Source organism: Phascolarctos cinereus, unplaced genomic scaffold (assembly GCF_003287225.1).
Source record: "Phascolarctos cinereus isolate Bilbo 61053 unplaced genomic scaffold, phaCin_HiC Scaffold_5;HRSCAF=322, whole genome shotgun sequence".
NCBI lineage: Eukaryota > Metazoa > Chordata > Mammalia > Diprotodontia > Phascolarctidae > Phascolarctos > Phascolarctos cinereus.
The window spans coordinates 86,085,207-86,112,328 of record NW_027555958.1 but is presented as its reverse complement, the minus strand read 5'-3'; the positions used below and the strand labels follow the sequence as shown (position 1 = coordinate 86,112,328).

Genomic DNA, 27,122 nt, shown 5'->3' with positions numbered 1-27,122 from the left:
ATTTAGAACAGTGCCTTGCACATAGGAAGTGATTACTTAAAGCATCTTCCCTTCCTTCCCATTCAAATGGTCATTCACTTTCATAGAGGGCCATAAGGTTTAATAGTATGTCTAAAGTTGCTCTGTATATATACTTTTGGTCACAGAAAAATGTCAGTAGATCAATTATACAATTACTTGCCTGATTTAGTACTAGGAGTCTTGCTAAGCAACTCTTCTAATTCCAATTCACTTCGGAGTCTATAAATACAGAAAAGAGTGAATAATAATTTGGATCACTACTATGTGTTTTCCACTCTATACTTTGTGTCCCAATAACTATGATATAATAAGAAGTGTTTTTTTTAATAACTACTGCTTTTAACTTCTCAAAATTAACCAGGCACTTTGTCTTCTATGCTAAAATAATATCAATTTGACATAAAAATAAAGAGAATAAAACACTGGAAAATATAGTCAAGTATATACTCCACTAGTTAAAAGAGATGGTCTTTTAAAGTAAGAATAACCTCCTTTAATTTTAGTTCATCAATATGGTAAGCAAATAGCTGGTTAAGGAAATGAAGTCAAATAATATTATTTGGGATTCTACAGAAATAAATAGTATTCTGTCTACAGTTCTCATGAACCTAACAAGGGCTGATAAGAATATACTGTTTTTAGAGTCTTGGAAATATTATCAAAATGGCTTTAAACTAAAATGGAAGGGGGAGGGAGAAAACTGCATATGGATATCCATGAAGAGAGTAGTTACAATTTAGGAAGAAGAGTCGAGGCAAAAACTCAGAAGTAGCAAAAACTAAATTCTTTGAAAGTGCTCAGACCCAGCTCTTTCTGTGGTGACAAAGAATTGGAAATTGAGGGGATGTTCATCAATTGGGGAATGTCTAAGCAAGTTGTGGCATGTGATTTTAATGGAATATTCTTGTGCTATAAGAAATGACAAGCAGGACGATTCCAGAAAACCTAGAAAGGCATGAACTGATGCAAAGTGAAGTGGGCAGAACCAGAAGAACATTGCATACAGTAACAGCACTATTATACAATGATCAACTGTGAATGACATAATTATTCTCAGCAATATGATGATCCAAGACAATTCTAAAGGACTCATGATGAAAAATTCTATACACCTTCAGAGAGCGAAGTGATGGAGTCTGAATACACATAGAAGTATACTATTTTTCACTTTATTTTTTCATGGTTTTTTTTTGTCTGTGTTTTCTTTCACAATATGACTAATATGGAAATGTGTTTTGCATAATTGCCCAAGTATAACCTATATCAAATTGCTTACCATCTTAGGGAGGGGCAAGAGGAAGGAGGGAGAGAGATAATTTGAAACTAAAAAATGTTTCAAATGAATGTTAAAAATCGTTTTTACATGTAATTGGAAGAAGTAAGATTTTTTTTTTAAAAAAGAAAGTGCTTGGAGGCTCCATGGTCTCAACTGTTGACAAAAAGTACATAACATATGGGTAACAAGGATGGTGAACTATAGATCATGATGCAAGGACATTAATTGGGCCTTATCACTGAGACTTTGTTAGATGAGATCAATGATTGAAACATAACTCTAATTAGGCATAATGAGGTTTTTTTTGTTTTTTGGTTTTTTTACAAAACAATAATATATATATATAAGGGGAAATAGAGTATAATTGTATATTAAGATGCTCTACTCATGTGACAAAACCTGGGAAACAGAGAAGAAAAGTGTGGTGGACAGCATTTGGTTAAAGATCAATGAAGGAAGAAGCAGAAGGGATATTGTTATTAGAGCAAACTAAAAGATCACCCTAACAGAAGGAGGAAATAGATGAACAGTTTAGGAAAAAGATCTTAAGCCTGACAAAAAAAAGTACAATATAGTAGTGAAGGAAGACCCTCATTTACACAACTACTGGAACTCTCATTCTTCCCAAAATTTGGCTTGTTATAAATATGAATTTATCCTTCAAACAGTAATGAAATTAACAGGGGGGGAACATTGTATTTTGGATCTGATTCCCTTAAATAAGGAAGAATTGGTTGCCAGGGTTGAAATAATGGCAATCTCAGGAAAAAGTGACTACTCTTTCTTAGAAACTACGATGAAGAGTAAATGCTTTTTGAAGGAAGGGAGGAATTAATTAATGAGGAGAAGAAATCTCGAAGTCGTCTGACATGCATGTAGAATTTGATGAGGACAGATTTTGAATTGTTCAGAAAAAGATTAGAATCCCATGGACTAAAATTTCTACAAAGGAAGTCACCCCAGGAAGAATGGGAAGTTCTCAAAATTGAAATTTTGAAATCACAAAGAAAATACTTCTAATGAAGAGGGGGAAATGGTAGTTGCCTAAAGAGATCAAATGGTTACCTAGGGCACTCATCATCCAATTTTGATTTTGTAATGATACGAAATGAAAGCAAGAACAAGGAAAGGAGGATGAATACAAATATATGGCCTAGTCCTGTATAAATAGTTTCAGGAGTGCTAAAGCTCAGAATGAGCAATGGCTCATAAAGAAAGCTAAAAACCACAAAAGTGGGGGGTTTTCTGGGTGAAGGTATATTAGGGAAAAAAAAAGAATTAAAGAATAGTTGATCCCTGGAGTAGATTAGACAATGATAAATGACAACAGAGAAGTCAAAGCTGCTAAATATTTATTTTGCTTCTCTTTTTCTTTGCCAACAAGAATGGTCATTTGACTAGAAAGGACAGAAAAAATGGCTAATAAGAAATGGATCCTGAAGATAAGAAATTGTTATCAAGGAAAGCATTATCTACCTTTGTTGAGTTCAAGTCGATTGTCCATCAATTAATCTATCAATCAATAAGCATGCCTATTAGGTACCTACTATGTGCCAAGCACTGTGCTGGGCATTGGAGATATAAATGCAAGAAATGAAACAGGAACTTACATCATATAAGATAAACTCTATCCTAGAGTCCTGTGGTGAAAAAAAAAAAAGTAGATGGTACTTGAAACAATTCCTAAAAGTACTGCAGGATTTAAAAATAGCAAATGTGTCCCTGTTTTTTAAAGGGAAGAGACAGCAATCTATAAGTAAGAGAACTTGACTTCATTCCTTGGCAAAATTTTGGAAACTGATATTGAAGGAATGGTTAGTGAATGTCTATTAAAAGAAGTGGATACCAAAGAAATAAGAGAGCTTTATCAAGGACAGGTTATTTTACACTAAGCTCGTTTTCTTTTTTGACAGGTTATTATTAAACTAGTAGATTAGGAAAACACTATCAATATAATTTACCTGTATTGCAGCAAAGCAGTTGACAACACTATTGTTTTAAAAATACATATGGAGAGGGGGCAACTAGGTGGCACAGCAGATAGAGCTCCGGCCCTGAAGTCAGGAGGACCTGAGTGGAAATCCAGTCTCAGACCAAACACTTAACACTTACTAGCTGTGTGACCCTGGGCAAGTCACTTAATCCCAATTGCCTAAAACAAATGCATATGGAAAGATTCACACAATACACAATAGTACTATTAGATGGAATTGGAACTAGTTGAGCAGTTTGTCACTAACAGTATGGACTTGGAAGAAGGTCTCTCGAGGTGTGCCTAGGGAATCTTTACTTGTCCCAGTGCTATTTAATCTTTCTGTTTATGCCTTGGATAAACATGTAGATGGCATGTTTTTCAGATTTGCTGATAACATAAAGCAAGAATACAGAGTTAGCATGCCTCATGAGAGAGGCCTGATAAATAATTATTCTGACAGCCTGAAATATCAGAACAAATCTAATCAGATTATATTTAATAAAGATATGTACAAAGTCTTACATTTGGATTTAAAAAATGAAGTCCATGGTGAGAGGGTCTTGACTAGATAGGAGTGTTTTTTTAAAGGTCTGTTTTTAATGGATTTTGAGCTCAATATGAGTCAACAATGTAACATGGAGTCCAAGAAACCTAATGAAATTTTAGACTATGTTTATTGAGGTGTTGTGTGCAAGACAGGAGAGTATTTTATTTTCCTTACCCTTTTATAAAATCAGCAATACTCTATCCATCTCCTTTGCCAAAGAAAATGGGCTGAATTTATATGATTTTGTAGAAGAGATTTTTGTTTGTTTTAATGGAGGCATCTCCGTTTATATTGGATACAAGATAAGAAAGGAATATGATATCCTTTCGTATCAGCTTACAAAAAGTAACCTTTCAACAAATAGCCAAAAAGTACTATCACCTATGTCCCCAGGGAGAATGCAGCCACGATATCAACTGAATCTTCCCCTGAATCTGGAACTAGTGATTGACCAGATTGAGCTCCCAACATTAAGAGGAAGTCCAAGTTATATGAGTAATGGCTTGGTGAAGAGGCCGTAAGAAGTTAGTAATAGAGTTGATAAAAGCACACATAACATTAAAGATCTGCAGATTTGAACTTAATCTTGCCAAATATATTTTTAAAATAATAAGTTATATAAAGAATAAAATGTTAAATATTATGACACTCACTCTTCATTTCTCTCTAAAGCTTCTTTGGCCACCTTCACGAGCCTCTTTACTTCATCTCTGGCTTCTTCTATGTCTGAAGACATGACAGTTCTCTTTTCTATTCCCTTTACTTGAGCCAGCAAAGTCTTGTAGTATAGTCATAACAGGAGTAAAATGAAACATAAGAGTACATGAGAAATTGCATAATAATTAAATTTCTAGAATTTTAGTGCCATGTGCTGACTGGAATATTTAGAGGTAGGAAGTTTTTTGTTTTTTGTTTTTTTTAATTGAATGTTAAGTGTAGTGGGAAGGATTTGTAGTCAGGGGACTCAGATTAAAATTTCAGCTATGGTACCTAAGTGACCTTGAGCAAGTCATTTAATTTCAGTTAAGTAGGAGTCAGTTTCCCTGTCTATAAAATGATGGGGTTGGACTTGATGAACTCTGAATTCCCTTCCATTTCTAAATCTAGGATCCTGAATGTTTTTCTTCCAGAGACTTTGAAGGTTGTGATTTTTTTCACAAGAAGTATTAGAAAAATCTGAATAGTTTGCATTAAGTTTTGTTTATGTTCATGAATGAAATAATTAAGATAAAAGGTCTTCATTGACTACTCAGACTTGGGCATCCCTAGATAATTTCTAAAAGTGAACTTTTGATTTGTTTCATTTTGTTTTTTCACATAAAACAATGGACAGTGTCACATCACTTCCATACATTAAGGATAAGCAATATAACATGCCTCTGACTCTAAGGAATCCTGAAAAGGAAAGAACTATTCTGTGCCTCTTTTAATAGTGAAAAATTACCATGGCAATCTGACTTTGGAGTACGGATCACATCGATAAGCTTTATTGTTATTATAAGCCATAGCAGGGAATGATAAGTTGATTAACAACTTTCCTTCATCAGTCAAGTGCTATCTGAACAGCTACAGACAGAGAGGTAGGAGAGCTGTTTCCTGGTCTTAGAGGGATCTTAGAAAGGCAACTTGGTCAATTAGTCAATCAATAAACATTTAAGTGTTAAACAAGTGCTAGGCACCCGGTAAGAGGTGTAGATACAAAGAAAGATAGCCCATCCTCTCAAGGAGCTCACAGTTGAACAGAGGAGACAACATACAAATAACTAGGTACAAACAAGTTATCTACAGGATAATTGGAGATAATGAACAGAAGGAAGACACCTAGAATTAAAAGGACTAGCACAACACGGGAACAGGTGAAGAACAAAAACAGACCAAGGGGGTGTGGGGAAAGGACGTGGATGTTCATTTTCCATTGAACTAGAGGCCATTTTAAATATGAAGTCAGTCATGCTAAAAGAGGCCTCTCTCTTGTTATTTCCATACTTCTTTGCTTGTTGATCCTAGCCCTTCCCAGATGCTAGTTAAGAAAGCATATCTGACAAGTTACCAAGCTTCAATATCAAAGAACCTTTTCAGAAGCCAAGAGGCAGCGTATTAAAAGACATCAATTTGAATCATGCAAGACTACTCAACAGTGACAAGAATGTTTAAAAAATGAATATCTGATATAGAACAAAGCAAAAGAAATTAGTTTGCGTTCAAAATAGCATATCATGCAAAGGTAAACATTTTATATTATGTATGACAAATGATATTTAAAGAGATCACTGCCTTTAAATCGTATCTTCTATCTATGATGTCAAAACCGAATACAGTAATAAAAATTCCATAAAGCAATGTATTACTAAAAAAAAAAAGATAATTATATAAGGATAGGGATAGGGATAAAGCACAAGCACAAGCCAGGAAGATTTGAGTTCAGATCTGGCCTCAGACACTTTCTACTGTGTGACCCTAGTCAAGTCACTTAACTTCTACCTTCTTTTCTCAGTTGCCTCATCTGTAGAAAGGGGATGATAATACATCAGCTAACTCCAAAAGCTGTTGTAAGGACAAAATAGGATAACATTTGTAAAGCAATCTGAGAACCTTAAATGACTCTATAAATGCTAGCTATTATTATTTTGAGCTCAGAGGGATACTAGAGTGCATCTAATCCAATACAGATAAGGAAACTGAGGACTGAATGGGTGAAGTGTCTTCCTACAGTTACATTGTTAGTAAGTGGAAGAATGGGGGTAACTCAGATTCTCTGACTCCAAATCCAATCTTCTTAACAAGTTTTTGTTTGGGGTTTTTTGTTTGTTTGTTTCACAGATGTACTGGAACAGATGGGAATAGAAGCACTAAAGATTATACCAGTTGGAATTTAAGATGGACATCATTAAAATATTTGTTCTTCTGGCTTACAATGCAAGTGACACAGTAGCAGCTTAGCAAATCATAAAGGATGAAGGCCTACCGATGTACATGCCATGGCCTAAAACTGCTTTTTTAATGGTGTCATAAATTTGCACACTCAGTCACAGTTTACAGAAGAATAAAATGAGTTGTAAAATATGTCAAGGGTACCAGGAATCATAGAATCTCAGAGTTGGAAAGGACTTCAAAGGCCATATTGTTCAACCGATACCTGAAAAAGAATCCTCTATAGTTGTACTGACATTTTGACTTCTCTGCTGCATCAGACACTAATAGCCACCCTTCTTATTCTGGCTTCCCTCTATTCTCTGGATGTATGTGACATTGCTCTCTTCTGGTACCCCTACTACCACTCCTTTTCAGTTTCCTTTGCTGGAGCATCATAGTCCTGGCCCCTAATTGTGGGTATACTTCAATATCCTGTCTTGGGACAATTTCTCTTCTATCTTCACACCCCTTCCAGGTTATTTCATTACCTCTAAGCAGATAACTCCCAAATCTCTATGTCTTTCTATATCTATAGTCTCTCTCCTGAATTACAATACAAAGCACCAACTGCTCATTGAACATTTCAAACAGAATGTCCTACAGGTATTTTAAACTCAACATATGTCCAGAATGGAATTCATTATATTTCCCTCAAAATTTATCTCATTCCTCAACTTTCCTATTTCTTCCAAGAGTGTCTCCCTATTCCCAGTAATACTGGTTTGCAACCTCAGTCATCCTTGACATTAATCCTTGACTACTCACCTAACATATCCTTAGTTAACAAGTCTTGTCAATTTAAGCTCCACAATGTCTCTCCCATCCATTGCCCTCCCTTTACTCACAGGACCAAAACCCTCATTTATGCCCTCATCACTCCTCTTTCACATTATTGTAACAGCTGCCTTAATGATCTGCCTCACAGTCTTTCCCTACTCCAATCCATCCTCCACACAGCTGCCAAAGTGATTTTCTAAAGTACACGTGTGACCATATCACTCAATAAATTCTAGGGGCTTCCCATTATAGTACCTCTAGGATTGAATACAAATACCTGTTTGGCAACTAAAACCTTTCACGGTGTAGGCTTCAATCACGTTATTCCCCTTTAAACACTGGATGGCCCAATAAAACTCATTAGCTGACATCCATCTTATCCATAGTAGTAGCATTACAAACTTTGTTTAAAATCTTTTCTAAAACCTTGATGAGCTATACATACAGCCTTTTTCCTGATCTAATATCATAGTAACATAAAAAATCAGATATTTACTCTATAATCACCTATTGATGAAGCCATGCTACCTCTTTCTAATCACAGTTTCTCTTTGCAGATGTTAAGAAACCATCCCTTCAATAGCAAAGTCTACATCTGAAGTAAAGGTCAGGGACTGTCGTTCAAAAATTCCACTCTCATCTCCTTTTTGAAAGCTAGGACAGAATGTTTCTTTCTTCTCTTCTGACGTATCTCTCCTTTCCTCCACAATCTTTCAAAGTTCACTGACAGACTGACTCAGCAATCATATTCTACAGTTCATCTAGTATTCTGCATCTTGATCTGGTTCTTTGAACTCACCCAAGTATTGTTCATGTTATTTTCTTACTCGAATAGCCAGGGTTTCAAATATGTTATTAGTGTTGCTGTTGTGCTCCTTCCAGTCCAAAGATCATTCTCCTTGTCTGAGAAATCAGGAGCAAAGCGCTAAGTAGTTCTTTTCACCATCATTCATTATCAACATCTTATCAGTTCTTAATGTGATATTCCTCCTTTGATAGCTGCCTTCTCCAAGAAGAAACAAGTGGAAAAGAAATTCAAATAATAGAACAGCGGCAGTTGAGTTGAGTAAAAAATAAATAAACTTGTTAGAAACAGAAATAGTTGAGAATCTTAAACTTCTCAGAAATCACACTTCTGGGTCTGTTTCTGGGAATACTGTATTTGTTGAGAATATTTTCTGGGTTGCACGCCAGAACTCACAGGAGATTTCAAAGCCAATTTCTTCAATAATCATTGGGTTTAAGTCAGGCAGTGCAAATGTCAGACTTCCTTTCCAAATAGCCCAGATAAAAATGAACTATTTTTGAGAATTTAATTTTATCTTCACTTAAGAAAGAAGACTTTAGGGGGACACCTAGTTGGCACAGTAGATAGAGTGCTGTCCCTTGAATCAGGAGGGCCTGAGTTCAAATCTGAGCTCAAACACTTACTATGTGACCTTGGACAAGTCACTTAATCCTCATTGCCTCAAAAAATAAGAAAAGAAAAAAGAAAGACTTTATTTATTAAAAAAAAAAGTGAGAAGAAAAATTCATGTCTGTAGAAGACAACAAATCTCATAGATTCAAGATTCAAAAGCAGTAATGTAAGCTAGCCTTGCTGCTTCATTAGACTACATTCCAAAACATGCAAGATGTTTCATCTTAAAAACAAATTTCAAATGTTGCATAATGTAGAGGTCCTTCAGATGTTTGATCTAGGAAGGCATTCTGAAATTCAACTAGACAGTCCTTCTATAACATGGTAGTAAGACTTTTATATAATATTGCCTTCCAGTCATAGCTGCTCCCTCATTTCATATTCTTCCATTTTATAGACCATGCAGCGTTTCAGCAAAACCTTTGGTGGGAAAAAGAAGACTGTAATACCTTTCCATCTCCACTTTCCATGATGTCTGCTCCCAGAGAGTTATTACTCATTGAAAGATGTTTCCAAAAGCTTACTTTTCCATAAGAAAGAAAGTTCAGTGCAGAACATCTGGATGGGTAGACCTTGACTTACTAGCAGGTATTTCCAGACTGCAGAAGAATAAGAGGATAGAATAAGAGAAGAATAACAGGAGTGGGGCAGCTAAGTGGTGCAGTGGATAGAGCACCAGCCTTGGAATCAGGAGGACTTGAGTACAAATCCACCCTCAGACACATAATAACACTTACCAGCTATGTGACCCTGGGCAAGTCACTTAACCCCATTGCCTAGCCAAAAAAAAAAGAATAAGAGGAAGAGCCATGTGAAGGATGCAATTAAACCAATGCCTACAGCAGGAAAAGGGATAGCAGATGGGCAACATACTTGCTTATTGCCAAGAATAAGCTGAGGAGATCTGATAGATGCAAACGGCTTCCTTCTGTGAAGATATAGTGGTAATCAATAGATGTTGGATATGCAAATCCATGTGCAATGTACACAAACAGATTACATCAAGTTCTCATCATTTCTGCAAGGAGATGGTTAGGGATCCTAGGATCATAGATTTAGAATTAAAAGGGAGCTTAGAGGTATTGCAATCCAATCTCCTCATTTTTACAAATGATGAAACAGAGGCCAGGAGAAATGAAGTGATTGCTCAAGATTGGACAAGAAGCGTGTCAGGGCCAGGATTTGAACCTAGGTCTTCTGGCTCCCAGGTTACCATGCAGATGAAGACTACACATTATAGAGATGGGAAATCAATCTTAGTTTCTTATCACCTTAGGTATAAAATAGGTAGGTGATTAATTTAGAGCTAATAAATATATAGTATCTCTCTTTTACTTCACAGGAAAGAAGTAGCTTCTAAAGGCCAGATCTTTACCATTTAAACATTGGATTTTACAACTTGAATTAGTAATAGAATGATCATGTATGGTACATTAAGTTTAAAAGTATGATTCATCGAGATAATTATACACTACTTTGAATTTCCTTTAAAAAGGTCTTAATTTTCTGATAGGTCCTGTGACTTCAATAGAATATGGTGAGGAAACTCACTCTACTAATGTAAGTTTCCACCAGCTTGGTAACTTATTTATACTTTTAGAGAGTTGTTTGGGACATTAAGGAGTGAAGTAACTGGTCTCACAGCCATAGTATGTTTCAGAAGCAGGCTTGGACCCAAATCTCTCCTGCTGCCTCTCCAACCTGTTGAATTTTAAAGAATGTAACAAGTTTCTGTCTACCTTATTAGGGCTAGTCTAATCTTTAAGCACCAAGGCTCACCTCCACTAAAATCCTTTCATGCCTCATTTTGGAAAAGAAGTAGTAAATTTTAGAGGAACCAATAGGTTTCCCTCTCGTTCAGCTGGAGAGCATCACAGACAGAGCAGTGGGTCTGGAGTTAGAAAACTTGACTTCAAATCTAGCTTTAGATACTTACTAGCAGGGTGACCTGAGCAAGTCACTTAAAATTTGTCTGACTCAGTTTCCTCACCCATAAAATGGGGATAATAGTAACAGCTATCACAAGCAAGGTGGTTGTGAGGGTCAAATGGGATAATATCTGTAAAGTGCTTAGCATAGTACCTGGAATACAGTAGGCATTAAATAGAATTTTTTTCCCTTCCCTCTTCTAAAAAATATTGGGGAGGATTAGAAGTCCCTGGATTGTAATGCCCCTTGAAAGTGTTTGCTGACATATTTGTGTGTGTGTGTGTGTGTGTGTGTGTGTGTGTGTGTGTGTGTGGTTTTCTTTTCTATTCTCTTCCTAATTAAATAATTCCAACTAAATATTTAGCTTATAAAAGCCAGGTTGTTCTGCTAGTAAAATGCAAAGTCAATCCAAATGATTTTTGAGTTTCTCAGCCAAATTGGGCTGGGAGATTGAGCTGAGAGGTACTTATTTCCCAAAATATTCCACCCTGAAGCCAGTAGCTCATGGGAAACCAGATTCACAAAGCCCATGGGTTATATTTGAATTAGACGAAATCAAGAAATGAACCGGTTGGTGTGTGAAGGTAGAGAAATTTTTTTCTCAATCCCAGCAAAGCTTCAGTTTTCAGAAACTCATGAAGATCATGAAAATGAAACATCCAAAGGGGGAAAAATTGCTGTGAATTTCAAAAGTAAAGATGATTAAAGAGAATTCCATGTAATCAATAGATTTCTTCTCCCCATTTTCCCCCCCTCTTAGCAGCTTTCCTAAAAATAACTGTTTGTTTTGACTATAATATTGATTGTTCTCTACTAAATTTTTAGCTTTTGGTTTCCCTTCTCATAAATTGTCCCAGCTAAGAGGTGTGTAATACTTCAAAAGTCCATTATTTTATGTGGGGAGGGGTGTTGCTCTCTTCATAGATACAGCCACACCTTAATTTATGAACCAGCTCTATGCAATGCTGCAACAAAATAATGAGCTGTCACTTGGTGTCCTACAATGCACTGATGGGAATCCTTGAACTGAGCTAGACAAATTCTCAGCAAATAGATATAGGCCATGGCCTTATCCTTAAAGGTTTTCAAGCTTGGAAAGACCTCCCAAAGTGTGCGTTCTGCTGACATTGCCTGCAGAACCCAGGTTCACTGTCCTTCTATAGTGAGGAGAACTTTAATGAAAATGAGCCTGGGTTCTCAGAAATTCTGGAAAGAGAATGCAAACTCTGACCTACCCTAGCAAGAGTGAATAAGACACTTTCTAACTTCAGTAGCTTGGTCTACTTAAAACAAAAGTCAACAAAATTTGAAAGTAAATTCAATTCATAAATTTGTATTTTTCATCTGAATTACCTATACTTTTTATATTAAATGTACCACATGTGATTATTCTGTGAGCAAAATGAGACATGTTTTTAAGTATTCCTAGATTAACAAAGTAAACTGATCTCTTCCCATAAAGGACATTTATTTCATTATGGAAAATGACACTGTTTTGTGGTTGTAAGGCAGGTCCAAATTATCTGGTGACAGAATACTATACAAATATGCCTTACAAGCCACACTCGTGCACACAGCCCTGTTGGTTATTTGTATCAGCATATTAGAAACTGTCCCTTAGAAAATGTGAGGGAGGAAATATAGTTATCCCTTTGACATCACAATTTTGACTTATGGCAGGTTGGTATAAGAAATTAAGTGGGAATTTGGGGGAAGTTTTGCGGAAACTGCAGATGACACGTGAAGGGTAGCAGATGGCACATAAAAAGTTTAGAAATTCAAAAAATGTGTAAAATATATGTATAGTATTACATAATGTCAACATATTTTTTTTAATACCATAATAAGCCAGACTTCTTCTCTGGTACAAAAAATTTTATGTGGATTTTCCAGTTCATAGGTATCACCATGTCCCTAATCCCTACTATGTGGAAGGGATAACTGCAATTATTAGCCTCTAACTAATTGACCCCTCCCTTAAGATCCCAGGAATATAGAACTAGAGTGGGAGGGGGCTACAGGGGCCATCTAATCTAACTCCTTCCTTTTACCAATGAGGAACCTGAGGGCCAGAGAATTTGGGTGAATTCCCAAGGTTGTTTATACCAGTGGTAAGTAATCAAAAGGGGATTTGAATGAATGAATGAACTTACCATGTACTTAATGCCAGGCATTATGCCAAAGGGTGGAGATGCAAATACAGAAAGCAACATAGTCCCTCAAGGAGTTTATATTCTAAAAGGGGAAATTCACATATATTGGGTAGTGGTCGCCAGGAAGGAACATTTTGGCCTAGGAGGTTGCAAGGCAACTGAACAACATGCCCTTTCTGGAAATGATGGTGTTAATTGGACTACTGTTCTTGAGCTAGAGGTAGAAAATTGGTTAAGGGGAGAAGAAGGGCAGTAATGTGTAAAGAGAGCCAGAATTGGGGGTGCCTAGATATGGTGAACCCACACTTTTAGGAAATCAAGAGTTGGATTACAAGTTGGGAAGTGGGGGATGGAATAAGCATGGCTTAAGGATGAACAGAATGCATCATCGTAGGTCTGGAGACACCTGGATATGGAAAACTCTCACCCTCAAACTACAGAGTAAGGGCTCTTTCTTCTATACCACACTTCCTCCTTCTAGAAAGGACTTGCTTCTCAGCTCTGTCAAAGTTATGGTCCTCCCCTTCATTATTTGAGCAGCCCTGATATGGAAACAATAAAACTAGGCATGAAGTTAGGGGAATGATGAGAGTTTGGCTACATAACCTCAGGGCACCTTCCTCCTCTGCCTTCTCCAGAGCCTAAGAAGCACCACATGTGAATCCTGGTGAACCCCCATTCTGGCAGGTGAGAGCCAGCATGTCCTTCATTCTGAACCTTGCTTTCCTTTCCATCTAGATATATGATTTCCTGTATGTGAGTTCAAATGCACTCATATTAAAGCTCTATTATCTTACACATGTGTGTCGGTCTGATTCTTTTTTTTTTTAACTCTATGTCCCAAGACTTATAGAACAGATTGAGACAAGCTTTTAAATACTTATTTGGCCAATAATCCGATAGGGTTTTAAAACTCTCAATCGCGCAAAAGATTTTTGTTTCATTTTTACTATTTTTTTTTCTGCCTAATAACAAAATATTTCCTGAAAAAAGAGGGGAACTGACAGCAAACTGAATGTTTCTTAAAAGGGTTTAAAAGGCTCTTTCTACCTGCTATAAAACTTGGTAATCCATTAGCACCTCCCTCATTTATCTTTATTATTCAGTCTAATAAGATTTTTTTTTCCAGACTTTGCCACAATATCGTCCAATGTCATTTCACCCAGAACTTCTCTTGGTACCTTTGGCCTCCTCACTTTAGAACATTCATCTTCTCCTGTGGCCTTCTCCCCCTGGAATATCCCTTCCCCAAGATGGCCACCTTCTCCCATTGCTAAGCTTCTTCCTGGGCTTTCATTTTGGGTAGGAGTCTAGGCCAGTCAACTGCAATTCTCCACAAAGGGCATCTTCTCCCCACATTTTCTGCTCCCTTTTGTGAATTTTCTTTCCCCATTAGAATATAAAACCCTTGAGGGCCAGAATTCTCTTTTTGCTTTTATTTGTATTCCCAATGCTTAGCATAGTGCCTAGCACACAGTAAATGCTTAATAAATGCTTGTTGCCTTGTTTCTCTACCGTCTAGATAAATTTCAGCTTCTTATTTTCTTCTCTTAATATTTCCTAAAATGAAGCCCTTTGGAAAGCCAAGGTATCAGGTACACACTTCTAGAGCTGGAAGTCATTGAGTCCAACATCTTCATTTTACAGGTGAGAAAACTGAGGCACAGCAAAGTGAAAATGAATTGTCTAGGTTTATATATTTAGTATCTAAGACAGGATTTGAACCAAGTTCTTCTTAACTCTAAATCCAGTACCTTATCCCCTACACCTTACTATCTTATCCATTCATAGGCATGTAGTATCAAAGATGAACTAGACTGGATCTTAACAAAGTCCTTTGGAGTCAAATGCTGAGGAATGATAAGCTCTGAGAGCTGTCAATAGCATAAAATGTGTGTTTATTAACAAGCATGTCAAGAGAGCATTGGGGGCAGAGAAAATGCTCGATTTCTATAATCTCTTGTCATTTCTTTAAAGTAGCTCTCCTTTCCTTTACTTACACTGAAATTCATGTTGAAATTATCTTGAAATTGAAAATGCAGTTGAAATCTAACTCAGCTTTGGTATTTCTATGAATTGGAGGATTATGGTAAGAGATGGATAAAAATGAAATGTCACCTCAGGGAATTTATATGTCAGATTTTTTTTTTCCTTAGATTACCAGTTCAAACTACATGGAGGAACACCACTCCGAATGAGCAAGACCTTTAACAAGTGATGGTTTTGAATTAGTATTGAGTTCAACAATCACAAGAAATAAGGCAAACAGTGTCAGGAAGTAGACATCCTAGTCCTGCTGCAATGAATTTGTAAAACCCATCTGTAGTTAATGCATGAAAGGCTTGCATGTAGATGACTTCCAAAGCAAGCTCCTTCCTTAAGTAGGATGACTGTCCTTTCTGCACTACTGTTTATTACATTAACTTGTTTAGCAAACTTTTTCCATAGTGCAAAGCTCACACTTGATGTAAACATCGAAGATCTCCAAATAATGAAGCTCACAGGGGAGGCTTTCTTGAATGAGGGAGAAATGATTCATGAACCACATGCTTCACCTGAACATTTAAACATCCCATTTTAAGACTTTCATGAGTAATTATTACCTTGTACTGGATGGAAGGCTGAGAATCCAGAAGAATTGCCATATAGAGTTCATATTCATTCTAAATCAATAAAAAGCATTGAAACATGTTATAAGACAAGAGGGGACAATATGCAACTAAACAGAGGTTAAGGTAGTCCTTTCCGAAAATTTTCTAACATTGTAAAAATCTCCTGACAAGGATTTCTACTCTTAATAATAAATTATGTTTCAGGCTATGACCTATTGTTAAACATTTCATTTTATTATTTAGGTAAATTTTTAAAAATGCATTGTCCCCAAAAAGACATTCCTCCAATGTCAATTTTTAGTGTTCCTTGACCTAGTACTTCATAGTGTCAAGACTATATGACCTGATACATGCCTCATATAATTACTTTGTGCCACAAGACCAAAGCCAATGGATTTGGTTTGCAGCATGCCATCAATGGAAACACATTACAAAACCTAGAACTTTCTGAGTGAGCACCCTGCTGCCACTTTGGATTCAAAAGGGACCTTCTTATTCTAACTCAACTTCAGCAACAAGGGTCATTTTTGTCATGAAATATTAATAAATTACTACACCTAAGGCTTCTCTGTTGAATGTAAGAAATAATATTTAACTATGACCACCCACTGCAGCTTCTTTAGCTCATACTGCAAAACTGTATAAAGAACGTGATTCTGTTGGTGTGAGTACTTGCTCCAATGAAGATTGCAGCCCCTCTATAACTTCACTGATGGTCTTTGAGAGTTGCTGTGGGTAAAGAAAAAAAAATCAACCAAAAACCTGTTACCCTACAGCTGACCTTGGAATGAACCTCTTCAAATTTAGGAAGCTAGTCCTTTAAAGACAGACATAAGTCACTATTCCCTTTAGTGAGCCTTACAATTTAGATTGTACCATGTGAAAATATATGGGCCTTTCTGATTGGGGTTTTGGTGGAAAGGTACTATTCAGGAAATTAAAGAATTCAAAAATATATAAATGTCTAAGGTTATATTACCTTCACTTCCTTCAAGAGATCACCAAACATAAGAGAGCTGTTACAAATGTCCTCAAAGATGTTCCCAAACACATGCAGTCTGTTAAATTGGGAGGGAGTATTATCATGAATTTTCTGGAGTTCCTTGAAGAAAATCAGAATTAGCAACTCATTTAGGATGCTTTCTTTCCCTACAAACTTTTTTCCCCATTATTCATCCTTTCAATCACTGTAATATGCCTGTGATATCTTAATTTCCCAAAAGAAGAAATATTCTCCCCTTACTACTCAAAGATTCACCAGATATTTTCACTTATCCCTCCACCATCTTTTTCCAAAATCAATTTTCTTGCCTCCTCCATTTCTACAGCCAAATGTCATATCAGAGTTTATTTATTTCATATGTAGACAACTACAGATTCCTCCTTCCTGGCCTCCAACCTCCAGACTCATGCCTCCAGCTAGGTGGAAAAGGGGAAAGTCCTTGGCCAGCCACTTGAACAATTTTAATCAAAACCACCTGGTTCCGTGGGTACTTGACCACACTTCTGAGGGTCTGAAACCCTCAACTTGCCTTTGAATTTACCTAGCCCCATTTAAGCCTTTGTCATATTTTCTTGCATAGATAATTGCCATGGCTTCTTAATTGTTTTCCCTCCTTCCAGTATTACTCTTTACCAGATCTTCCTTCACATTTTTTAAGGCATATTTTTGCCCATTGCACTCCCTTCCCTCAAAAACTCTCAGTGGCTCCCTTTTGTTCACAGAATTTCTCAGAATTGAATAGGACATAACAAAAAGTCTAATCCATACCTGAACAAGAAACACTTTTACAAAGTTCCTGATGCTCTGGTTTTGCTTAAAGGCAGTAGCGTGACAGTAAATATTTAACAACCCATTCTATATGTACTGCATATTTTTTTAAACTTAATCTGAATTATTAATATTTTCTCTATCACTTTTTTTAGTCTAGACAACTAGTAAAACAATAAATTAAACCCTTATTTGTAGTATTTGCTGATTTTCTATTCTGAGTCTCACACTAAAACTCTATCAGTCAGCTCATGAACCAGTTTGAGCGGCTCCAGGACACCCTTGCTTAAAGACCTATAGTGAGGGGATACCACCTACTTTCCAAGGCAGCCCAAACCACTTTTGAATAACACCAAGTGTTACGATGTTTCTTCCTTAGAGCAGAAATTTGCCTCTTGGCAACTTCTACCCATGGCTTCTGAGTACAAGCTTTCTAAAGCCAAAAAGATCAGGGGCAGAGCCAAGATGGCAGAGTAAAACTAGTGACTTGCTTGAGCTCTCCCCAGATACCTCCAAATACCTGTAAAAGATGGCTCTAAACAAATTCTGAAGCAGCAGAACCCACAAAAAGACAGAGTGAAACAAATTTCCAGCCCAAGACAACCTGGATGGTTGATTGGAAAGGTCTATTGAGCCAGGCTGGCAGAGGAGCAAGTTCAGCGTGGGTGCACAGGCAAAGACCAGGCCTCAGTGAACCAGAGATGGAAAAAGAAAAAGAAAGTCAAGAAGATCAAGATCTCTTTTATCTGGCAGCCCTCCAAATACTTCTATCCAAACATTTCCAGTTCCATCATGTGATAATAGCTAATACTTACATAGTGCTTTAAAGTTTGCAAAGTGCTTTACATATGTTATTTACCACAACCCTTTAAGATAGGTGTTTTTATTAACCTCATTTTACAGAAGAGAAAACTGAGTCTGAGAAAAGTTAAGTGACTTGCCCAGAAACTAAGTGAGGCAACATTTGAACTCTTGACTTCAAGTCCAACATTCTATTGACTATACCATCTAGATTCCCTGATCCCCATATGGTATAATCTTGAAGTCATTTACAAATTTGGTCACCTTCCTCTGGATGATCTCCAATGGGAAAAAAAAATGGCTCTCTTAAAATGTGGCACCAAGAAAGAAGCATAATACAAGATCTACAGAAAATAAAGTATATCACCCCTCTAGTTTTTGGCACTACTTCTCTCTTAAAGAAAGCTTTCTATTTTCCATCTGCTGCTTCCTGGTTTCAACTCCAAGGAACAAGTTACCCCACCTACCCACCCGAGGATAAGTTCATCACTTCCAAACTCACTACCATGCTGCTAACTCAGGCATAATTGACACCACCTGTCTTAGCCTCCTCTTCCATCTGGAGGGCTACAAGCAAAATATCAAACTTCTCACAATGCCTTCCTTTATAGAGGGCAGAAACTGAACTCTCAGATCACTCTACTTTGCATCCAATAACCTGCCTAGTTTCAACTGCATTGAATAAGATATCCCAGCACCAGGGTCTTCCCCTTCCCCTCTTTCTTGCCTTCTTTTGTTGTGTTGACTTTCCTCCTTAGATTGCAAGCTCATGGAGGGCGAGGACCTCCCTTGAGCCAGACAGTGTCTGGCATTTAATTAATATTTATTGGACTGGATTAAGGATGCCATTAGCTATCTTGGGTGCCATATCACACTGTTGACTCATATTGAACTTGTTGTACATTAAAATGACCAAATTTTTTTTTCAGATAAGTTACCATCCAACCATAACCTTCCATATTTTGTATTGCAAAACTGATCTATTCATGTGTATAAGAATGTACACTTATACCTACTAACTGGAATCAGCCAATCATTTCAACTTTTTGAGCTCTTTTGAATTCTCTTATCCAAAATGTTAGCTAGTTTTGTCAACTGTATGTCATATTTAAATTTGCTAAGTATGACATCAATCCATTAATAAAAGTGTTGAGCAGCAGAGTACCCCAGGCTGACATAAAAACATGAATGACTGTAGGTCTGGCAACAGAATCAGCTCAGAATTTCAACTATTACTGTCTTATGCACCTCAAGTAAAGTTTTATATCTCAATACTTCTTAATCCTCATCTTTCTAGCACATTGCCTATTGATTATTGTCCCCAGGTCAAAATACAAATCTCTCAGCATAGCATTTACAATCCGCCACATCACTTTAACCTACCTTTCCAGTCCTTTTTCACAGCACCCCCTTACATATATGCCATGTTCTATTCAAACTGGACTGGTGTCATCATCTGTGCCTGGAGTATGCTCCTCCTCATCTCTGACTCTGAAAATCCTTGTCTTCCTTCAAAGCACAACTGACATGTCACTGCTTCCAAAGAAGTCTTCCCCGCCCCCACAATCCCATTGTGTTAGTGCTCTCTTTCTCCTCAAATACCACGTCTATGTTGTATCTTTTGGAAAAATGTAAGCCCTTCAGGGCTTGTTAATATTTTTTTCTTCCTGTCACCAACATCTAGGTTTTAAAAATGAAAATCTATAGCAAACTATGTCTATATAGACACACAATCAATATGGATAATTACAATGACAATAATAATGGAAGACATCTATGTAGTGTTTTAAGCTTTAAAGTATTATAATAGATTATCTCATATGATTCTCACAATAGTCCTTTGAAGTAGTTTCTACATTTTTCTGCATTTGATAGATGGGAAAACTGACTTTCAGAAAGAATAATAAACTTCCTCCAGGTTATAGGACTAGTACATATTAGAAGCAGAATTTGAATCTCCTGGATAGAAGGCTGTAGATAATACAAGAAGCCACCATGCATATTTTTTGTTGACTATTAAAAAGAATTTTACTTGATAGAGCAAAATACTTCCTTAAAATTTCTCCTCCAAGAAGTTTTCTCTCATGCATAGCTCTAAATCATACCAGATTCATTAAAGATGGGTTAAGATATAACATTGTTCAGTGACCTTCTGATTATTAATACCAAGGGAGGTATAAAACAAGTAAAGGTATGCTCACCAAAAGTGATTGCTGCTACTATTTAGGATGTCCAGGACAAAGTCCAAAAGGAAGGGGGATTCCCTATAAAATAGTGAGATGCTCCAGAGACACCATTTTGTGGATGAAATTGTACATTTTGTATTAAGCTCCTGAACACTGCAGAAGCTACTAAATCAAATCTATAACAACTCAGAAGAGTTCAGCTTAACAACACACACACACACACACAGAGTAAACAAACAAGTAGAAAAGGAATGCCAATGTAATAAGGCATAGGCTAAGTTAGACTGACAGAGCTTGTCCATTAAAAAATATATCTTGGACTATTACTATGGATAATGAACTGGACCCAGAAAGGAATAAGATGAAGAAAAAGGACCAGATCATCTTTGGGAAATCATGTAGTGCTTCTCCTTGTATTCAAGCTTCTCCTAGAAACAAACCCATCCATTTAGCAACAGTATTCTTACAATGATGCAGGATGATTGCAAGATCACTCACAAGAAACATAGAGAAATATTCATTGGGATAAAAAATAAGCTACAATATGTTACTGATGGAGAATTGTTTAGGAGAAGCAACTTAAATGATACCATTGGACAGACATGTGACTAGAACTGAAAAGTAGATCATTTACATGAGAGATAAACAACCCTCATGCTCTAGTGGGGTTCGTGCACTGTCAAGAGACCACGGGGAAGGCTCTCACTCAGCATGTTGGGTAGCCCCCCGTGGAGGATTTGTGAGATAACGTGGACAAAAGGATCAAGAGTCACATCGGTTGGGCCAACATGGGTAAGTTATGAACTGCCCTATTGAAAAGAGTACCTACATAAAAAAATAAATAAATAACAGAGCTATCAAAGTACAGAAGTGTCCTCAGTTGCTTTATTTAAAATAGTTAATTAGCAAAGGTTTGTTGAAATGAATTGAATTACACCTTCTTAACCATCTTTTGTTTGCTTGCCATTACTTAAGCTATAACTTATTTTCTGTTCCTTTTTTCTTTTTATCTTCCATTTTAGATTTTAAGCCTATGCAATACCATAGACTGAAATTTCTGTTAAGATTCTGTTTCTATGTACGATTAGCTTATTTTGTTTTGTTTTGTTTTGGTTGGTACAGAGAATTCCTGTATAGAAATCCTATCTACCAAGGCAGTCAATTAACTTCTGTGGCCCTCAGAAACTGATTAGCTTAGATGATCTCTGAGATGCCTTTTAGCTCGAAGTTTCCAAATGTTCTTTAGTCTGCTCGTCCATTAGTGCTGATTGCACTAAAGTTAAGTCTGGACTGCAACTGTAGCAAGTGAAATTTGACAAAAAGGTAAACTGAGGCATGTTGCTCTGAGCAGTATAACATTTATTAATAAGGACATGCTGTCTGTCAATAAATGGGTCAATGGATTGCCTCCGCTTATGCCAAAGACCCTGAGCAAAAGGATAGTTCCCCTTTTGTAGGTTTTAGAGATTATGGAACAAAGAACAGAACAGAGTAGAAGATATCATGAGATTGAAGACAACATGACTGGTTATAGAGCTGAGGAGTAAGGAACAATATGATTGGTTGGAAGTTTGGTAATGGGGGCTAGCAATGACCCCCTCCTTCTCTCTTAAGAGTCCAGATGCAAAATAGTGGACCAGACTTTTGGACAGCAGACCAGACATCATTGAAGGACAGCTCAGTGGTGTCAAGATATTAGACCCGATTTCCTTGTGTTCACATGTGTCCCTCAAGGTCAACTAAATTCCTTGAGGCAAGAACACATCAGTAGCTGGATTTTTAAGCTTAACCCATAACAGATCAGCTGAATTCTGAACCAAGTGCAGAGACAAAAAAAATCATGACTTAAGTAGTTAGTTACAGGACTAAATCAATTAGTTGTAAATAGGATAAAATCAATGCTACAGGATCAATTCAATCTTCTCACCACCAAATCCTAAACATATGGGTCATGACTGAGTCACTGCTGGAGAAATTCAAGTCCCAAATTTTTTCTTTTTTGGTGGTGGGATGGTCTAAGGTTAAATGATATACTTAATATCATTAAATGACTTGAGCTAAAGGGAACTGACATTGCTTGGTGTTACAATGCAATATAAGCTACTTAAGAGCAAGTATCATTCATTATTTGTCATTGTATCTCCAGTGCCTAGCACAGTGCCTGGTATATGGTAGGTGTTACATAAAAACGCTTGTTGATCAGCTGCAAGGATTCACTGCCACTATGTTATTAAATGAAAGAAACTGGAGCATGAGGTATTTATGAAAACAATGCAAATGCTACCCTGGGTCTTCTGAGTTCTTGATCATTTAATGCTAGTAATAACTGAAGATACTGCTAACGAGTATCGATTGAGAAAGGTTTGAAAGTTTATTCAGCAGCCATTGATATAGGTATGCATTCCATGCCAATTTAACTTGGTGGCAGTGTTGGAGGAGAAGGAAGTAGAGGAGAATGAAGAAAAGGGGGAGGAAGAAGAAGAGGAGGAAAAGAAAAAAGGAAGGAGGAGGAAAAAAAAGAATAACAAGAAAAAAACAGGAAAAACAAGAAAAGGGGAGAGAATGAGAAGAAGAGGCACTTACATAATATCTTTAAAATTCACAAGGCTTTTTACATCCATTATCTGGGCCTAACCACTCTGCAAGTTGGGTACTACAAATACTATTATTTCCATTATTTCCAGATAAAAAACTTGACACAAAGAGAGGTTAAGTGACTTGTCCATAGTCACACAGCTAGTAAATGTCAGACTTGGTCCAATTTCCAGAATCACATAGGTGTAAGCTACCCTAAAGTTTTGGAGTGATGCCAAAGTGGCACAAGATAACGTTCCTTACCTGTTCCAACTTCTTTTCATGGCTTATGGCAACCTTACCCCCAGTGAAATCACTTTCCACCAGATCTTTCTTTGCAACCACATCCTTTTCGAATTGCAAAAACTTAAGAAACTTATCCTTTTTAGTCACACCAGACAAATAGGAGCTAATAAATTGGTATTCATCTCTGGAAGAAGAAGAAGAAAGACACTGGCGACTATTTTTGGTTGATTTATACTTCAGCAGGCGAAGCTCTGGCAATCTGAGATCTTTCTTAAACATTTCATCATGTAGTTTCTTTCTCTCTTCTTTGAGTTTTTGTTCAAGTGCTATATCAGAGATTGGAAGGCGAGGAAGTAAACCACTTTGTGATTGAATATCCAAAGTCTTCAAGAAGCCAGGACTATCAGAAGCATCTGAGACCAGAGCAGTATTAGTGGAAAATTCAGACAAAGCATTTTTCATCTTTGCTGATTTCTCATCAAATTGATCTTTTGGTACAGTCTGTTTTCTGATTGGCCCAAAGGAACCAGACCAGAAACAAGTGGGCTTATTGGGATTAAAGAGTTTATTGGGGTTGAGGTGTCCTGAAGTATAACGTTTAACATCATCTCGATGTATGCGTTGTAGTTCATTTAAAAGCCCAGAGAGCTTCCACCCCTGATTGGGGTTCAGTCTTGTAGAATTTTTCATCCTTAGGCAGACTGTTCAAAAGAGAACAAAGAAATATTAAAAGCCACTATTTAAAGTTACATAGTGAGACACATTTAATATTAATTAATAATAATAATGCCAGATTTCAAGTCTACAAAGTACTTTGCCTACAATCCTGAGAGGTAGGACAAGCGTTCTCATTTTAAATGTGACAAAAATTGAAGCTTATGGTAGGAGCCAAGAGTTGGACTTGCCTCTTTATTTTTACTAACTTCTAATAGAAATGTAGCATTACCTTCAATAGTGAATGTAGGTAGCAAAGATTATTCTGAGAAGAGGTCAATTAGGTTTCATAGATTGCTAAAGGGGGTCCTTGATCTTCAAGATCATCTAGTTTCACCTGTTTGTTTTACTGAGGTTCTGAGAATTTTAATGAATTACCCAGGGTCACATGTAAGAGGTGAAATGTAAGAGGCAAAATTTGAAAATCATCTCCCCTCTTACTCAACATCCTGCTAAGTGCTGATAGAAGGAGTCAAACAACCATGCTGATTAGGTTCACTACAAGCGTACTGCTATCTAATCTCAACTGGGCCCTCGCTCCTGCAAGGCAATTCTTTCCTAATGGACTCTGTTTCTCAGACTCTCCACAGTGCGACTCTATAGTGTATGAGAACCAATCCTTCTTTTCTCTCAAGTCTTCTACTCTCCTTTCCTCCTCCCTCTCAAAAGAAAATCTCACCTGCTACTTTTTGGAGAAGATAAAGGACCATGCTCTTCCCCCTATTCCTCATCTCAAAATTCCTTTTAAACTCCATTCTCTTCTAATTTATTCTAGTCCCTGATAAAAAGGTGGACCACCCCCTTGCCATGGTCAGCCCTCTATTTGTGTTCTTAGATCCCATTGAAATAACAATATATCTTACATCTGTCCCCTTGTCTTCATTCACACAGGCACAACCCAACCTCATCACCTCTTTCCTGGGCTATTTCAATAGCCTCCAAACTCATCCCCCTGCATCCAGTTACTCCTCTTGCCAATCCATCCTGCCAAAATACTATTATAAAGCACAGATCTGCACATGTTGTTGTGCTTGTTATGAAGTTCCAGGTTCCCTATTCTCCTGAGGACAAATTTTCCTTGTGTGTCATGGACCCCCTTTAGCAATCTGGTGAAACCTAATTAACCTCTTCTCAAAATAATCTTTGTTACCTACATTCACTATTGAAGGTAATGCTAAATTTCTGTTAGAGGCTAGTGAAAATAAAGAGGCATTTTTCCCCCCATCCAAGTTCACAGACTCCTTGAAATCCATCTACAAATCCCTTGGGGATCCACGTACTCTTGCTTATGAAACACTGCTCTAGGATAAAATACAAACTGTTCTGTCTGATATTTAAAGCCCTTCATAAAACTTAGCTCTAACCTACACCTCCAGGTTAATGGAATGTTCCTTTCCTTCAAGCAATCTATGTCCCAGGTAAATTGGCCTAGATATTGTTTCCTCATACACGATATCATACTTCTCATTGCCATTCCTTTACACAGGCTCTTTCTCATGCTTAGAACTCCCTCCTCATCCTTGCCTTCTGAGATTCCTAGCTTCCTTCAAAGTTGGACTTAGGCCAGGGTCATGTCTGTAATCCTTGCCACAGAGGAGGCTGATGCTGTTGAATTGCTTGAGTTTGAGGTTTCTAAACAGCAGTGGAATAAGTTGATCAAGTGTCCACATTTATATGGAATATTTGGAAGTATGAGACCTAAGGAGGGATGCACTGGTCCTGGTCGAAAACAAAGCATATCCATCAAAACTCTGTGAAAATCAGTAGTGAGTTCAAGGCCGTGAGTGATTGGCTGATGACATATGTCCAAGCTGGATGAGATAGAGACCCTCCCCCCAGAAAATTGGTTCATTTGTCACCTCCTAAAGAAAGGCCATCCTGATTCCCTAGTTGCAAGTACCTTTCCTTCATAAGGTATTTTTTAATCCATTTTCGTGTCAATCTGGTTTGATTTTCTTGTCCTCTACTCCCTGCTCTGAGAGCAGGGATGGTTTTGTTTTGTTTTGGTTTTGGTTTTGGTTTTTTGTTTTCTTCAGCACCAAGCACAGTGCCCTGAATTCACCTAACTGTACTATCATCTGGCCTATATCTCTCTGTCTTCTCCACAAAGACAATATAAGAAGTTCAAGTTATAACCAACCCACCTGTGGAAATGAGTTAACAAATAACTTTATACTTAGAGCTCATCATTTACTACTTGAAAACAATGACATTTCTTATTTGTTACAACTGGACTAACAGAAATGATTTTTTTTCTTTAATTCTTAGTTTAAAAATGTTTATATGTAAATCTATTTGAAAATGTGATTGTTTAAGACAGCAATTCCCAACCCAAATTGTTATGTGGAAGAGCAAATTAAATACCATTTTCTGCCTCCTACCTCTGCTTTCTAGGGTCTCAGAACCAGTTGTACTAAGCAATTCAGGAGACAGGGGGCATGGAGCTGGAGAAGGCACGAACAAGAAACAAAGAAAAAGGGGTAGCCACTTTTACAAGTTTATGGGTTCTTAAGAAGCAAGGACTTTTGGTAACATGAGTTTTATTCTACCCTAAATGTTTGCCAAGGAGAAACAGGGATTGGAACACTAGGTTAGAGGAAAGCAATACTGACTTTGGACCCACTCTCATTGAAGATAGCAACATGACAGATGTTTTGAGATATTTTTGAGATGCAACCAATGCATATTTTAAAATCTAAAAACATTTGCAATATCAAAAGCACTGCATTGGTTGACTTTTCCACCCCCAGTTTTTTTATGTTTTCAACATGAATCTACAATGTCCCAAAATGCCTGGGATTATATAATTTCTTTCTTCATCTTCATATCCCTCCCTCTACACTCCCCCCAGCATGGTACTTTGTATATAGAAGTTGCTTAATAAATATGTGTTGGTCTTTTGAATTTTATCTCTGATACCTTATAGAACTTATAGTTGATTTCTCTTCTAAAAACTACCCTGAATGAATCATCTTTTCATCTATTCCCTTCCAGCCTTTTTCCCTTAATGGGAGCTACTGTAGATAGCGAATCAATAACAATATACAAAAAAAAAAAAAAGGTAACATCTTACCTTGGGTTTTGAATTTGGATTCAAAAAGGAGGGGGAAAACAAGGCGTTTATTAAGGACCTACTATGTGTCAGGTGTTTTGCTAAACCCTTTCCAGATATTATTTCATTTGATCCTCTCAACAAACCCAGGAGGT

At 37.1% G+C, this 27,122-nt stretch overlaps 1 protein-coding gene across 1 annotated transcript in view; it reads right to left on the bottom strand.

The window, feature by feature from the left end:
* Positions 1–27,122, bottom strand: part of CUNH6orf118 (chromosome unknown C6orf118 homolog) — a 67,994-nt gene that overhangs the window by 20,309 nt on the left and 20,563 nt on the right. The window contains exons 2-6 of the mRNA XM_020970424.2: positions 23,220–23,902; positions 16,603–16,725; positions 15,615–15,674; positions 4,473–4,597; positions 182–240 (exon numbers count right to left, since the gene is read on the bottom strand). Coding sequence (XP_020826083.1) covers positions 182–240; positions 4,473–4,597; positions 15,615–15,674; positions 16,603–16,725; positions 23,220–23,902 — 1,050 coding nt within the window. The remainder of the gene's footprint in view (positions 1–181; positions 241–4,472; positions 4,598–15,614; positions 15,675–16,602; positions 16,726–23,219; positions 23,903–27,122) is intronic.